The 16,701-nt window shown below is 45.0% G+C and overlaps 1 protein-coding gene across 1 annotated transcript in view; it reads left to right on the top strand.

Moving 5' to 3' along the window:
* The first annotated feature begins 1,334 nt into the window (after positions 1-1,334).
* B4GALT1 (beta-1,4-galactosyltransferase 1) overlaps positions 1,335-16,701 on the top strand; it is a 55,345-nt gene continuing 39,978 nt past the window's right edge. The window contains exon 1 of the mRNA XM_080987030.1: positions 1,335-1,688. Within this exon, the coding sequence (XP_080843156.1) occupies positions 1,451-1,688 (238 nt within the window). The 5' untranslated portion in view covers positions 1,335-1,450. The remainder of the gene's footprint in view (positions 1,689-16,701) is intronic.

The raw sequence follows: 16,701 nt of genomic DNA on the forward strand, positions 1-16,701 counted from the left end.
GCCAGCGCGCATGCAAAGTCGCCGCCAGGGGGCACGCTAGATAAGCCGGGTGAGCGCGTGTACACGAAGAGCGCGTGAATAGGTTGTGAGAACGCGGCCAAATCCTCCAAAGTCTGCCCAAGAAAGATGTTATATTATTTTTGTATGCCACAACTGCTGCTCGTATTTTGTTAGCTAAAAAGTGGAAAACCCAAGAATTACCAACGATAGAAGAATGGCAGATGAAGATGATGGATTTTTCGGAGCTAGTTGACCTAACCGGAAGAGTCCGCAACCAGAAGGAGGAGGAGTATCAGGAAGAGTGGATTAAATTTAATGATTACTGAGTTAATTATGTCAAGCTAAACTAACTGAAAACAGCTTGCAGATACTTAATTGGCTTAGGATTTTATTTAAGTTAAGTGATGAATTAATATGTTTAATTTAATAATGTGAAGATCTAAGGATGTTAATGTTTAAGTTAAATTTTATAAGAACTGTGATTTGGAAAACCGTTAAAAGGACATGCAATGAAATTCAACCAAGGGGAAGCGAGGAAGTCACTTAACAATGTTAATAAGTGTAATTTTTAATAAGGCTATGATTTATGTTCTGAACCATAAAGAAGGCTGATCGCCGAAGAATTGATGCTTTTGAATTATGGTGCTGGAGGAGACTCTTGAGAGTCCCATGGACTGCAAGAAGATCAAACCTCTCCACTCTTAAGGAAATCAGCCCTGAGTGCTCACTGGAAGGACAGATCCTGAAGCTGAGGCTCCAATACTTTGGCCACCTCATGAGAAGAGAAGACTCCCTGGAAAAGACCCTGATGTTGGGAAAGATGGAGGGCACAAGGAGAAGGGGACGACAGAGGACGAGATGGTGGAACAGTGTTCTTTAAGCTACCAGCATGAGTTTGACCAAACTGCGGGAGGCAGTGGAAGACAGGAGTGCCCGGCGTGCTGTGGTCCAGGGGGTCACGAAGAGTCGGACACGACTAAATGACTAAACAACAACAACAAATGATTTATGTTTGTTTGTTTATAATGTTGTGAAAAGTAATAAAAAATATTTTTTTGGGGGGGGGAATCCACCAAAGTCAGCCGTCCGGCTTAGGGAGGTTCAATGCGGGTTTGCTTTCAGGGTGAGCGTGGCGCAGGGGTCTCCTCGCAACCTCCGGGAGACTTGGCAAAGCAAGGGCTCCAAGTCCGGGGTTACCCGCCGTCACATTACCTCCAGGAGGAGGAGGAGGAGCTCCCCAACCGGAGCCACCGCCCCTCCGCCGCGGGGAAAGGCGGAGTCCCAGCCTGACATCACAATTCCCCACCCCTCCGCGCCGGGCAGGCAGGCAGGCGGCTGCGGAGCGCCTGGGCGCCTTTGTAGCGGTGCCGTCGCTTCCCCGGCCTGCCGAGCGCGCCGCGATGCTGCGCCCTCGGATGCCGCGCTCGGAGCAGCACTGACGGCGCGCACCATGAAGGAGCTGCCCGGCGCCTCGCTGCAGAAGGCTTGCCGCCTGCTGGTCATCTTCTGCGTCCTCCACCTCCTGGCCGTCGTCCTCTACTGCTTGGCCGGCAGCACGCTCAGCTTCCAGTGGAGCCTGGAAGCGGCGGCGCCCCGCGGCCCGGCGCCCTCCCGGAGGGACCCCGCAGCCCCGGCGCCCAATGCCTCCAAGCCGGACGCTTCTTGCCCCGAGCTTTCTCCGCATCTGGGTAAGTCCCGGGCTCGGCCGGCCTCTCGCTCTCCAGCTGGCGTCCTCGTGTTCCCCCCACCCACCCTCTCCTTCGCCAGCCCCGACGGCCCTTGGCCCACCACGCTGCCGTCGCGGGTCTCCCCCTCCATCTCCTTAGCCTCTCTCCTCCTGAACCCCACGCGCTTCCCTGGCTCTTCCTCCCAGCCCCTCACTTTCTACCCCCCCTTTCCTGTTCCTGCCTCCTCGACGGCCCGTCCTTCTTTTGGAAGCCTCTTCTCAACCCGGGCGCGGATTCGCATGCGCCTCTCCTTTCCCTTTTATACCATCCCTTTTTTCTTTCCTTTGGATTAAACGTAGCGGAACTTTCCCCAGGATAATAAACAGCTAGCGCGCTGGGTTCGCAAGTTTCTTCCCTAGTATGGCTTGTTACACAAAGTGGGCAATGGCTTGGCCTCAACCATCTAAAAACAGCGAGCAAGCTTTTGAGTTCTTCAGAATTCTTCGTCGGGCTAAATAGGACATGAAACGCGGTGGGTGGGTGTGCCGAGGAACACAATGCCCCATAGCTTTTGTATCCCTTGTAAAACGGGTGAAGAGGGACATCTTTTACCCCATAAAGTCTGTCTGCGCTCTTATTTGGAAGGGGGCCCCAGCGGAGCTAAGCGGGAGCTCTGCGTAAATACGCACAGGATCGGACTGCGTGGCTGCTAAGCGCCATCGCTCACTTGCGCGCAGGGAACTTCCTTTGAGTTCAGTGGGACTTGGGCTGAAGTAAGCGTCCTTCGAAATGGGCTGTTGCTCATAACTTCCTCTTCTGCTACAGCCTCCCCTTTCCTCCCTCAAAGCTCCCCCCACCTTTCCGGAGTCGCTCTTTGATAGCTCTAAATCTGTCTTGCTGAAGTGCAACTTTACAGCTCCACAGTGCTACTTCTGACAATGTTTGTGAAAAAGTGGATGAATCACATGCGCCACGTTGCTGAAGAGGCGCTTCTTCCTCGTTCCTAGACAAACATGTTCTCTCCCCTATTGAAGGAGAGGTGTCGCTGGTTTAACTTTTTAATTTTATGCGTGGACAGCTTTCTGGACCTGCCACAGAACCCTGTGAGCAATCTCCATTTCTGTATTGTTCTGGAGCTTTCCCACTGGAAAGAGAACAAACCTCTTTAGCAAGTGTGCCAAAAGTGGTCCAGTGTATGGCATATTGCCATGCTAGTGTGCACTACTATAATATCCCCCTGCCTCTCATCTGCTGAACCAGGAACCAGCAGAAATGCAGGCCTCAGTCTGCTCCATAGCTAGGCCAGTGGGCATGCAAATCTACCTACACATGCTGTAATACCTCGATGTTAATACAGTTTGCTTTGTTTATTATTAATTTTGCAGATTTATAAACTGCCTCCCTGAAGTTTTGTACAGTAATTTTATAACCTAGTCATATTTTCTTTCTACCATTGTAGCCTCCTCCTCCTCAGAATAGTTTGTTAGACATCATTTAGGAGCCAAACATATCCAGTGGATATGTTTCCTTTGAATCCCTACACAGCAGCAGCAACAGGAACTATGTTTCTGTAATGTTCTTGCTCTCACCTGCCCACATTTCTGCATTCAGTTTTAATCTTAAGGGTGATTGCCACACCCTAGCATCACTAATCATGCCATGGGTTAGCATGCTGGTGTCTCAGGAAAAACAAGTCAGAAGCTTCTCGGAATTGCCAGAGCTAGGTTTGCAGTTTTGGGGCTACGTGTCCAAATGGTATTCATTCCAGTTCTAATATCCAGGGCTGTCTTAAGCATATGTGGCGCCGGGGTGCAAAGATCTGCCCTGACGCTTCCCAGGTTGCCCAGTCCCAGGCGCGCAGGAGGGTGGCGCCAGCCAGCTGCCTCAGTGTCTGACTGGCTCAGTTGCCCCCAAACTCATGACACAGAGCCGCCCGCTGTGGCGCTCTGACCAACAGGCAGGCTCTTCCCCGGACTCAACTCTTGGGCCCCGGACTCTCAGCCTAGCACCCCTGAGAGCCCGGTGCCCGGGTGCCCTGCACCCCTAGTGCCTATTGGTAAGACGGCCCTGCTAATATCTTTAACATCCACATTGCTGTTTCTATTTATTTTCACTTCTGTGGAATATTTCCCTGGCCATCATGCATGTGCCCTGGGTGCTCCTTTAGCTCAAGGGTGGCAAACCAGTTTTGGTTTGGGTGCTGCGTTCACCCTCCTCAGCTGAGCTGTACAGATCAGCTTAAAAGGAGCTATTACTGGTCCCTGCTCATCAAATGAATGATCTGAATGCTAGAGGGCAGAACATTTGCTTTCTTATCAGGTCACTGAGCTAGGCCATGGGCATAGGTAAAGGGACCCCTGACCATTAGGTCGAGTCGTGGCCGACTTGGGGTTGCGGCGCTCATCTCGCTTTACTGGCCGAGGGAGCCGGCGTACAGCTTCCGGGTCATGTGGCCAGCATGACTAAGCCGCTTCTGGCGAACCAGAGCAGCACACGGAAAAGCCGTTTACCTTCCTACCGGAGTGGTACCTATTTATCTACTTGCACTTTGATGTGCTTTCAAACTGCTAGGTTGGCAGGAGCAGGGACCAAGCAACGGGAGCTCACCCCGTCACGGGAATTCGAACTGCCGACCTTCTGATCGGCAAGTCCTAGGCTCCGTGATTTAACCCACAGCGCCACCCGCGCCCCAGCCATGGGCATAGCCAGGATTTATTGGGGGGGCAGGCTTTATGTTAGGGGGGGGCAGAACTGAGTTATCTGTGATACAATTGGTCAGTTAAGTATTTTTATTGATTTGCTTGATTTGGGGGGGGGGGAAGCTGCCCCCTGGCTTCACCCATGACCTAGGCTAATATGTTTGAACTTTTCTGCTCAAACCACTTAATTTCCCCCCCTCCTTTGCTGCTACAAAAACCAGTGGAGTCCTAGAGCAGGCTTCCTCAACCTCGGCCCTCCAGATGTTTTGAGACTACAGTTCCCATCATCCCTGACCACTGGTCCTGCTAGCTAGGGATCTTGGGAGTTGTAGGCCAGAAACATCTGGTGGGCCAAGGTTGACGAAGTCTGTCATAGAGGGTCTGGGGGGGAAATGGGTTGCTCTCTCTCTCTGTGGGGCTCATTGGCCCCCCAGGCTATTCTGTAAGCAGTCATTTTGTAAGTTTTTCTTTTTTTTTTTAATAAATATTTATTAAAGTTTTCACAATATTACATAATGAAAAAGAAAAAAGAAGAAATACAAAATAAAAAACAGTTAAAAACAATTCCATCTTTTCATCGCTTATCTTTCATTTGCTTGTTTCCTGGACCTCCATTCATACCTCCCTTTTTTGTATTCCAGTTCAATTTATTAATTCAGCAATACCTTTCCCTCCTTATTTTATCCTGATCTTTATCTTAATATATTATAGCATTAAATTTTTACCTGTTAAAAATCCAATTTTTTCATATTCTTTTATACCATTACAGCTAGAAACCACTTAACTTCAATCCAACATCATTCTAACATTCATTAATTTTGCAATATTTCTGTAAGTAGTCTTTAAATTTCTTCCAATCTTCTTCCACCGACTCTTCTCCCTGGTCTCGGATTCTACCAGTCATTTCCACCAATTCCATGTAATCCATCATTTTCATCTGCCATTCTTCCAGAGTGGGTAGATCTTGTGTCTTCCAATACTTTGCAATAAGTATTCTTGCTGCCGTAGTAGCATACATAAAGAAAGTTCTGTCCTTCTTTAACACCAATTGACCGACTATGCCCAGGAGAAAGGCCTCTGGTTTCTTCAAGAAGGTATATTTAAATACCTTTTTTAATTCATTATAAATCATCTCCCAGAAAACTTTAATCCTTGGGCACGTCCACCAAAGGTGAAAGAATGTACCTTCAGTTTCTTTACATTTCCAACATTTGTTATCGGGCAAATGGTAGATTTTTGCAAGCTTGACTGGGGTCATGTACCACCTGTATATCATTTTCATAATATTCTCTCTTAAGGCATTGCATGCCGTAAACTTCATACCTGTGGTCCATAACTGTTCCCAGTCAGCCATCATTATGTTATGTCCAACATCTTGTGCCCATTTAATCATAGCAGATTTCACCGTTTCATCCTGAGTATTCCATTTCAATTTGTAAGTTTTTCAGATATTGTCCATGCTGAATATTTGTCCCCATACCCCGAGCCCAGAAACTGTGTTTTCCTTAGCAAGTGCTTGAATTTGTTGCCTTGCCTTGCTTAGAGTTACTTTTTTTTTTTTAATGTCCCATGCATAGTTACAATGTGAATAGGCTAGATACTGTGTGAGGAAATGTATACAATACAAATAGAATAGAAATGCTGTTTTAAAAAGAGAGAGAGGAGGAAATGTATATAGTGGTACCTCGGGTTACATACGCTTCAGGTTACAGACTCCACTAACCCAGAAATAGTACCTCGGGTTAAGAACTTTGCTTCAGGATGAGAACAGAAATCGTGCGGTGGCGGCAGTGCGGCAGCAGCAGGAGGCGCCATTAGCTAAAGTGGTACCTCAGCTTAAGAACAGTTTCAGGTTAAGAACGGACCTCCGGAACGAATTAAGTTCTTAACCCGAGGTACCACTGTACATTAAAAGAAACAAGAGCCCCATGCCAGATTCTAGATTTTCTCGACCCATTTCAAATCGGGTTTAGGCCTTGTTTTGGCACAGAAACTGCTTTCGCCGCCTGTATAATGATCTCTGTCAGGAGAGGGACTGGGGAAATGTGTCTCTGTTAATTCTCCTTGACTTCTTGGCAGCTTTCGATACCATCAACCATGGCATTCCTCTGGAGCAGCTGTCTGAGTTAGAGGTGGGTGACACCCAGAGGATGTTGCTTGGGGAGTGTTCCTACAGTGGGGTTCCTCAGGGTTCAGTTTTATCCCCTGTGCGATTTAATATCTATACGAAACTGCTGAGTGGGGTTATCTGGAGGTTTGGAGTACATTGTCAGCAATATGCCAATGACACACAGCTCTGCTTCTCCTTTAGGGAGCCAGTGTGGTGTAGTGGTTCAGAGCGGTAGACTCGTAATCTGGTGAACCGGGCTTGATTCCCTGCTCTTCCACATGCAGCTGCTGGGTGACCTTGGGCCAGTCACACTTCTCTGAAGTCTCTCAGCCTCACTCACCTCACAGAGTGTTTGTTGTAGGGGAGGAAGGGAAAGGAGAATGTTAGCCGCTTTGATTTTTTTTTAAAAAATAATATTTATTAATTTTCCAACCGTTTAAACACAACAAAACAAAAAAAACAAACAAAAAAACAAAAAGCATAAAAGTAACAAAACAAGACACAAACCATTTAAAACACAAAACAATTTCAATATCTTATCTTTCATTCCCTTATTTCCACAACCTCCTCACACCTCCCTTTTTGTATTCCACTTCTGTTAATTGTTTCAACAATTCCTTTCCATCTTCCTCTGTTTTCTATCCTATAATCTTAACATATTCTAACCTTATTTTTTCCTTTAATACTCTATTAATCTATTTATACTTAATTCCTTATAACATTTCTACTAAAGCCATATATCTTCATTCCAACATTTTTCCAACATTCATTATTTTTACAATATTTCTATAAATAGTCTTAAACTTTTTGCAATCTTCTTCCACCGACTCTTCTCCCTGGTCTCGGATTTCTGCCAGTCGTTTCCGCCAATTCCATATAGTCCATCAACTTCATCTGCCATTCTTCCCGAATAGATAAATCTTGTGTCTTCCAGTACTTCACAATGAGTATTCTTGCTGCTATTGTTGCATACGTGACAAAAGTTCTATCCTTCTTTAAGACCAATTGGCTGACCATGTCCAGGAAAAAGGCCTCTGGTTTCTTCAAAAGGGTATATTTAAGTACCTTTTTCATTTCATTATGAATCATCTCCCAAAGTGTCTTAATCCTTGGGCATGTCCACCAAAGGTGAACTCTAATCCTCAAATTCATCTGTTTTTCTTTAAGTTCAGTCATAACAAGCGTCAACTTATGTTCGTCAAATTGCCTCTGTAGGACTGGGGCTCTCTTTCTCTTTCTCTCCAGTTGTGTTACTTTACATCCAGCAACATCAGCTTTTTCCCTGGCTTCCTCCGCAGTTTGCCGTATCAAAGTAGGTTCCTGTATCAATTTCTGGGTGGTTTCTGTATTGGTATTATTTATACTTTCTGTATTTAAGTTAATTTTAGTAATTGAAACATCCACTTTCGCATTTATCATGTCCATTTTCCTGTGAAGCTGATCCAGTGAGTCATTTGTCTTATATAATGCAGCCACTAAAGCCTCTTCTGTCGACATTCCTCTTGGTTTTAAATATACTGGTACAAAGGCGGCAGCAGAAGGGGATTGTTGCCAAGTCCTCCCAAACCTTAATGTTTTGTCAGCAGTTGACTGGTCTGTTTTTCCTCTTCCATTAACCATAACACTTAAAAGATTCAAGGTCAGTCCCAGAGTCTCACGGTTTTTAACTTGCAGCTGGAAATTCCCCTAGCCCAGCTCTTGTAAAGCAACCGGTTTCAAAGGCTTCCACTAGAGGGAAACAGTTTCTATTTGTAATAGTCAATAGTATCCTCTTTTAAGCAATCCAATATTAGTTTCAAATTAGTTTCAATTTTCAGTTACTTTTACTCCTTTTTAAAGCAGCCGGAGACAGTAGAAACAATGTATTTCTCTTGTTTAACTAGCTGTCCATGAACGTTCTAAACGCTGTCAATGAACATTCCAAAAGACGTCAGTCCTGCTGGCAGCCCGTTTCCAGGGTCAGAGCGGCGGTGTTTTAAATCTCTTCGCTCTCTCCCACAGGCACACTCAGTCCGCAACCCCCCTCTCTTCTTCTGCCTCCAAGAGGGGGTTTAATGTTCTTTTCGATGTTGGAAATTCAATCTTTTACAAAAGATTTTTCAGGACTCCAGCTTGCAACTTCATTGCCTCAGTCTATTTACAAAAGGGGAAGGCGGACTTCCTGTTTTGAACCTCCCCGTTACAGTACCAAATTAAACATTTAGAAATCCAATTCTTCTGCTTCAGTTCCACTCACGGGTAATTACTTTAAAGTCAAATGGTCCACAGGAAAAGGTCAGCACTCTCCGGCAACGGCTATGCGGCTTCGCTCCGTGGAAGAAGCAGACGATTCGATGCACCGCGCCGCTCACCCCACGTCGCTCCGGAGCCCCAAAAACCGGGGTTCCCCACGAGTGGGGGAGGCGCAAAAGGTGCCCGCCGAATCCCACACTCACAGGCTTCTCCCGCCTGTGATTTTAACGGGTCTCCGCCTTCGCCGTGGCGGCCAGATCCAGATTTCCACGGAGCAGATTCCTCCCGGTCAGAGGAATTCCGCCATTACCGGAGGCACCTCCCCGGAAGTCTGGAGAATGTTAGCCGCTTTGAGACTCCTTAGGGTAGTGATAAAGCGGGATATCAAATCCAAACTCTTCTTCTTCTTCTTCTTTACGTCTGCAGGCGAGGCAGTGGAAGTGCTGGACCAGTGTCTTGCCTCAATAATGGATTGGATGAGAGCCAACAAACTGAAGCTCAGTCCGGATAAAACTGAGGCACTGTTAATGGGTGGATTGCTAGGCCAGATGGCTGGGAGTTGGCCTGCTCCTGATGGGGTTACACTTCCTCTGAAGGAGCAGGTACATCGCTTGGGGGATACTCCTGGATCCTTTGCTGTCACTTGAGGCTCAGGTGGCCTCAGTGGCACTGAGCACCTTCCATCAGGTTTGGCTGGTGGCCTAGCCATGCCCCTGTCTGGACAGAGATAGCCTAACTACTGTTGTCTATGCTCTGGTAACCTCTAGGTTAGATTGCTGCAGTGCATTCTACGTGGGGCTGCCTCTGAAGATGGTTCAGAAACTTCAACCAGCGGCCAGGTTTATCGCTAGAGCAAAAAGTTTAGAACATAGTTTTGTTCTGAAACTCTTGCAGGTCTTTTCATGGCTCAAGATGCAGCAGCTGTGACTTTGTAAGCCTTGGCTGAATCTGATTCCCACCCCCCATGTTGTTGTGGGATAAGGTGCTGTTTCATTGGCTGAAATCTGATTTATTGTTTCAATTGTGTGTTTGTTTCGTTAGCCACCCCGGGAGCAGCAGCTGGGAAGGGTGGGGTATGAATTTTCCTAAATTAAGAAAAGAAATATCTGGCTTATTTTCCACTTATCCAGCTTCTAGAGATTTTATATATTTGGTACACCCTTCTGTTCTTTATGCTATTTCTGTTAATTGTACTTTAGTCCCATTCCCACCCAGCCATTATATATATGTCTAGTATTGAGGACTATAGATAATAAAGTGATGCTTCATGGTCTTCTTCTTAGCAACTTAGACAATCAGGCTCCTACTGGTCTTCCTTGCAGGCACTGTTTTGTTCCATACCCACTTCAGTAGTGGTTGTTCCTAGAACTGGGTGTTCTCAGACATTTGCCACAATTTAGGAAGCCCCTTTTCTTCTCTTGCCACAGTTCCTGAAGCAATAATTTATTATTAATCTTTGCTTTGTTCCAAGTTACAAATTTGTTCCAGTATACAAATTTTAACAACAATAGTTTTTGGAATTTGATGGTTTGTTAAATACTAAAGTTATTGGTTTCATTTAAAACTTCTGGGCAGACTGGTACCAATTGAGAATGTTACTAAGGAACTTGATTCAGCTGGCACTCTGCATGTGCCCCAGAACAATGTGATTCCTTTACCTTTAGGTAGCTGTGCAATGGGCATTCTGAGAGGAAGCAGACCTTGGCATAGGCTGGTTGCCCTTGTTGATAAAGCAAGGACTTGTGTACATGGGACTGAACTGTGAGAACTTCGGATGTAAGAGCGTACTTGGCAGAGTTTAATGCCCAAATAATGTCTTCCTTGTACATGGAAGGTGTTTACTTTCGCCATACATAACAAAACTTACATAAGCAAAGTGCTGAAAGGTGATCACTTTGGCGGGTTTGGTAGTTTCCATTATGCAGAGACCCAACAAATAGTTACAAAGCAACGCACAATTCAGACAGCCTCCCTCCAGGTTAAACAAGCATTTTGTTCGGACTTAAAGATAGGAATCATTGGTTCTTGCAACCACTGATAAAAATTTCGCCACTGCTAATGTTCTAGCATTTGTCTGGTCTTCCAATAGGAACCTGACATAGTGAGCCTCTGATTTTCCCGGGAAAGGTACCAGCAAGGGTAATATCAGTTCAGCCCTGGCTTGCTCATATTTCGCACAGTGCAACAAAATATGTTTTATATAATCGATGTCTTGAGTGTGCACACGCACTACCGCTCCCAACACCTCTGACTATTGGCCATACTTTCAGTTCCCACATGGGTTGTTTTTGTCACGCAAGACCAAATCCAGTCACAAATTGAGAGACTGTGTTCCGATTGGCTGTTGCCCTTCAATTCCGCCCCTTAGGGCGGCCCAACCTATCTGCACTGATTGTGACTCGGAATATACCATATTTTTTGCTCTATAAGACTCACTTTTTCCCTCCTAAAAAGTAAGGGGAAATGTGTGTGCGTCTTATAGAGCAAATGCAGGCTGCGCAGCTATCCCAGAAGCCAGAACAGCAAGAGGGATTGCTGCTTTCGCTGTGCAGCAATCCCTCTTGCTGTTTTGGCTTCTGGGATTCAGAATATTTTTTTGCTTGTTTTCCTCCTCCAAAAACTAGGTGCGTCTTGTGGTGTGGTGCGTCTTATAGAGCGAAAAATACGGTATTTTGTAGTGCCTCTTCCATGTAGCGTCATCCTCAGTCTAAACGCATTCTATGCTGAGGTGTTCCTTCCCCTCAGTAACCTGTGCCTTTAACAATGTGTCTCGAAGTCTCTAGGCTCATCCCCATTTCCTTTTGCGCTGGGATTTCTAGGTCCATGTCCTGTTGCTTTTTTTTGTCCCATTGCTTTTGCTGGGAAAGCCGCAACTTATTATGGGTGGCTTCCAGCACACATAAAACATAATAAAATGTCAATCATTTTAAAAATCTGCACAAAACGGAAATGTGAGTGAGCCCCCCATTTGGCTTAGCTTTTTGTGTGTGGAATCTCATCTCTTTGATCCAAGCTGGTTTCTTCACATGTGCTCTAGCTAGTCTCCTCTGCTTCTTTCTTCATTCTCTTGCCTATTTTCTATGTTTCTTACTCTCCTCAGGTTAGTCAGGAAACTTCAGGGCGCAACGCAAGCCTCATGTTCTCCCTAAAGGAATATTTTTTTCTCCCACCCTCTTTTGAAAATGTATTGGGAGGATTCCAAAGAACCCAAGTTGTTTGTTTAGACACTGCATGGAGCTCAAGTGCAATCCATGGAGTTTGGCATGCCTTCCGTCTTCCCATCGCAGCCAACGTCCTGAATTATCAACAGTCTGTTTTTCAATATTGGCAGAATGCCTATATAATCTTGGTGCCCAGTTTCTCAGAGAGGTCTGCTCTGCAGCTACAGTGAAGCATGGCAAAATCCACTGCTTTCTTTCTCCTCACCTTGGAATAGATAATTTTTAGCATGTTGTCCTTTTCTTCCTCCCTCCTCTGTTGCTCAAGTCATGCAGTTCTTCTGCCTTTGTGGAGTGCAGACATGGTTTGGGGCTGGGTTACTTAAAGGACTGCTGTTATTGAGCCTGCCCAGACTCTGAAGATCTACACTGGAGGGCCTGCTTAAGTGTCTGTTGGTGAAGGAGCTCCAGGCAGTTGTGGTAGGGACTTCTTGGCAATGGCCCCGTTCCTGTGAAGGTAAGCAGGCCCCACACATCACGGTCTTGAAGAGGGTCTTAAAGACCTAACTCTTCCCTAAATCCTTTGCTGCTTGATATAAGGAGGGCCTATAAACTCGAGTTATTGTGCCAGAGTCTGACTTTTTAATATATTTTCATAGTCATAGAATTGAAAGGGACCCTGAGCGTCATCTAGTCTGGAATGCAGGAATATGCTGCTGTCTCATATGGGAATTGAACCTGCAACATTGGCATTACCAGCACTATGCTCTAACCAACTGAGCTTTTGTTTTGGTTTACTTCTGTTAGACTTTTGATAGTGCTATGATATGGCTGTTTTAATGGTTCTACACAGTATCCGTACTTGGCTTTTCTCTCTCATATCTATTTTGAGCTTCTTTGTGGAGCAGGGTTCTAAAAAAAAGCAGATTATAAGTCCTTTAAATAAATACAATTCATCTGGAAGCTCTAAATGAATGTTGTGGAGTTTGTTGACAAGATTGGCAATATTCTCTTTTCTTTTTCTCTCTTACATAGTGTGTTAATAGTTGATAGGTTTTATCACTCTCCCACTAAGTTAGAAGTACGGTTGTTTATTGTAGCTCATGGCTATTAGCGTTTCTTTTATATAAATTAAGTCCAACCAAGCTCTAATTCTCTCTAACTTAGCTTATATTTCAAAATCTAAATTAGTTTTATATGTGAACTCAAATATTTTATTCATTTTGGTCAGTTTTTTAAAAAATCTTTATCTCCCCCCCCATAATTGGGAGAATAGCTACATAATTAAACCACAAATATACATGCTCTAACGTGTCCAAAATTGTTCCCCAGTCAAATTCCCCTATGAAACTGATTGCAGATCTTTTTTATTGTTTTACTTTCCTTGTTTTATGTTAGTATTTTAGAATATAAAAGTGTTCCGTTTACATTGGAAGAGGCCAGTTTTTATTGTATTTGCATATTCTGCTATTACTTTGGGCCTTATCTCTATGTTGTGCATCATAGCAACAGTAAATGAAACCACTCAGACCTTATCTACGGCAGTAACCCTGAGGGAATATGAACTAAAAGTGCAACTCTTTACCTTAAGATTGTAAAAACGCAACTTGTTTGAGAAACATAAGTAGCAGTTCCCATTTATTGAAACAGATCAATGTTAATCCATTCATGGAAAGTTCAAGGGAACAAGACTTTCTTAACACAGTGACTAAACATGCAACACTGTTAGCGTCAGACACAGGGCCCTAGCTCAGTGGTAAAACCACTGGTTGGGATGCAGAACGTCTCGGGTCCAGTCGTCAGCATCCCCCGGTAAGGAGTGTGAGAAAACACCTCCTGAAACTCTGGAAAGCTGCTGGCAGTCAGTGTAAACAATACTGAAGCAGACCTAACTTCCTAATTTTCAAAGATTAGAAACACTCATTAATTTGGCATTTATTGATGTGGAGAGTGGGATGTGGCAGTGTTAGAAACTCGAATATATAAGCTAGGCAAGGTTGCAGCCACCAAAATGGAATGTATACTTGCCATTTTGGGGCAAGACAGCTCTAAAGTCTTATTTTTCAAATGTTGAACTGTCTGTGGTTGATTATCAGTTAAACATCTGGCTAGTTCAAGTGAGAACCTTGAGCTAGGTTAAGAACTTGGGAGAACTTTGAGAAGAAAAGTCACTTGATCCAGGGACAGTCCACATATATATTGGCTTATTATGCTTATCTCTTTTTCTTAATGGTGACACGGACCATTCACAATGTAAGAATATTCTGCACAATTTGTGAGCTGGGCAGTGGGATGGGGTGTGTGAAGACAAGATACAATAATTAGGTATAACGTTGTTCACTGTTTCTGCTCAAGCCACGCGAAAAAGCATTTTGTTTCCAGAAATTCATTCCAGTGTGCTGGCTGAGACCCTGCCTGCCCGCACATTGTCTGACAGGATGGTACATGCATTGTAGAGCGTTCAAATTTATTGGTAGTTAATGCCACATGCTTCATCTACATGGGCTTGTCCTAGTTTTTCTTTATGTTAAGAATGCAACAGATTGCGGAAAATAACTACAGACTAGAAGAACAAATTACAGTCGTAGCTTGGAAGTTGCACGGAATCTGTTCCGGAAGTCCGTTCGACTTCCAAAACATTCGAAAACCAAAGTGCGGCTTCCAATTGGCTACAGGAAGCTCCTGCAGCCAATCGGAAGCCCCGTCGGACATTTGGCTTCCAAAAATAGTTTGCAGATCGAAACAGTCACTCCCAGGTTTGCGACTTCGGGAGCCAAAACGTTCGGGAACTAAGCTGTTCGCCTTCCAAGGTACGACTGTACTGCAATGCATCCCTCTCACTCAGGCAGACTTGCTGCTGTTCAGGGTGCCAGCCAGACTGACATGCCGTCCTCCAGAAAACTAAAGTGGAGTGGAGGGTTAAACAAAGCAAGTTGCTTTTTCCCTCCCCAAGATTTCCCAGTTCCCATACCCAGTGGACACTCCCAACATTCTGCAGTTTCTGGGGACTATGGAGCACACTTAATCCTTGCTGGTGGTGTAAACAAAATCTGCTCCTTTTTCCTTATGGGGTATCCAAGAGCCCGTATAGAGTCCTTCAGTGGGTTCCCTATCAATAAGAGAAAATAACCAGAGATTAGGGACGCGGGTGGCGTTGTGGGTTAAACCACAGAGCCTAGGACTTGCCGATCAGAAGGCCGGCGGTTCGAATCCCCACGGCGGGGTGAGCTCCCGTTGCTCGGTCCCTGTTGCTGCCAACCTAGCAGTTTGAAAGCACGTCAAAGTGCAAGTAGATAAACAGGTACCGCTCCGGCGGGAAGGTAAACGGCGTTTCTGTGTGCTGCTCTGGTTTGCCAGAAGTGGCTTAGTCATGCTGGCCACATGACCCGGAAGCTGTACGCTGGCTCCCTCGGCCAGTAAAGCGAGATGAGCGCCACAACCCCAGAGTCGTCCACGACTGGACCTAATGGTCAGGGGTCCCTTTACCCTTTACCTTTTTAACCAGAGACTATTGAGAAGCAAAGCAGCTAGCAAGCCTGATCTTTATTAAACTGTTGCAACAGGGTTCTCACCCACCCCCCACGCAGGAGGGAGGAGGAATCCAGAACAAAGGTGTGCAAGCCCTTATGTAGACTTTTGAAATTGCCCACCCTGTAGCTCAAGACCACCCCCAAAAGCACCATACATACATCACAGAAGAAGGCGGTCTACAACAGAAATCCTCTCTGCCAGAATACCTGATAATGGCCAGTGATTGCTTACTTGGGCAGCCTGGCCATTCTTTCGTGATGGTAAATACTTTAATTCCTGAATCCAGGTCACAGGCTCACCCTATTCATACACAAAGATGCCTTAAAGGCAGGTAAGCAAAAGACAATGGAGAGGCTTTTCCATTTCCTTCCTCCTTGCAGAGAAACATTTGAGGTCAATTTCGGAGAGTCAAAATGGTTTCAGGATTGTTCTCCTGTACTATTTCAGACACCTGGTTTACATACTTTGTAAATTTATGAACATTTAATTTATATATTTGAGATCATAATTTCTTATAACACTGGGCTCTCAGGTTCCCCTCTCTCCATTAAACCATTTTTTATTTTAAAAACACAAGCATACCTTTGGAGTCCCTGGAGTATGTAGAAGCAGCTTGTCTTATTTGTAAGCATCTTTTTGCCTCCAAACGGTAAACACTTGACTGTCTGAGCTTGCTGTTGGTATGCCCTCCCCATTCCTACCTGCCGTTATCCTCCCTGTTATTATAAGCTTTGTGTGTTTGCCTGTGTGCCTGTATTTGTGTGTGCTTGTTTATACTTGCATTAAACATGTATGATGATAGATGGATGCCCAATGTGTACATCTTTTCCACTACTTTAAATTGCACGCAGTGAGAGCCATTGTTTAGCCCATTTTTTAATGTAATAATGGTCTGGTTTTGCTAAATGTCTTGCTGGAAGCGCTTAATATGGGTGAAGTTACTAGGTCCAGAGCTAAAGATGCAGCCACAATGATCTTGGCTTTGCCTTTTGTGTGTTCATGTGGAGATTAGTGCCTTTGCTGTTGGCTGTCTTCTTGGAAGGAGGCCAGCGAGAAGGTCTTTGTTTTCTTTAACATCACATTCTGTTCCTGTTGTACATTTACTTTGAGCTTGATGATGCTGGTATTCTACTGTTTTTGTGCGTCCCCAACGGTAGTTTATTCATAATCCATTTATGCAATAATGAAGGTAATCATTAGCAACTCCCCTTGTCCTTTCCAGTCTTGCTTCCTTCCAGTCTAGAAATGCAAAAAAAAACTGAAATGTATTCCTGAAATGGCACCTCCATCCAAAGATAGGAGTG

The sequence above is a fragment of the Podarcis pityusensis genome (genome assembly GCF_964106645.2).
Source record: "Podarcis pityusensis genome assembly, chromosome: 17".
NCBI lineage: Eukaryota > Metazoa > Chordata > Lepidosauria > Squamata > Lacertidae > Podarcis > Podarcis pityusensis.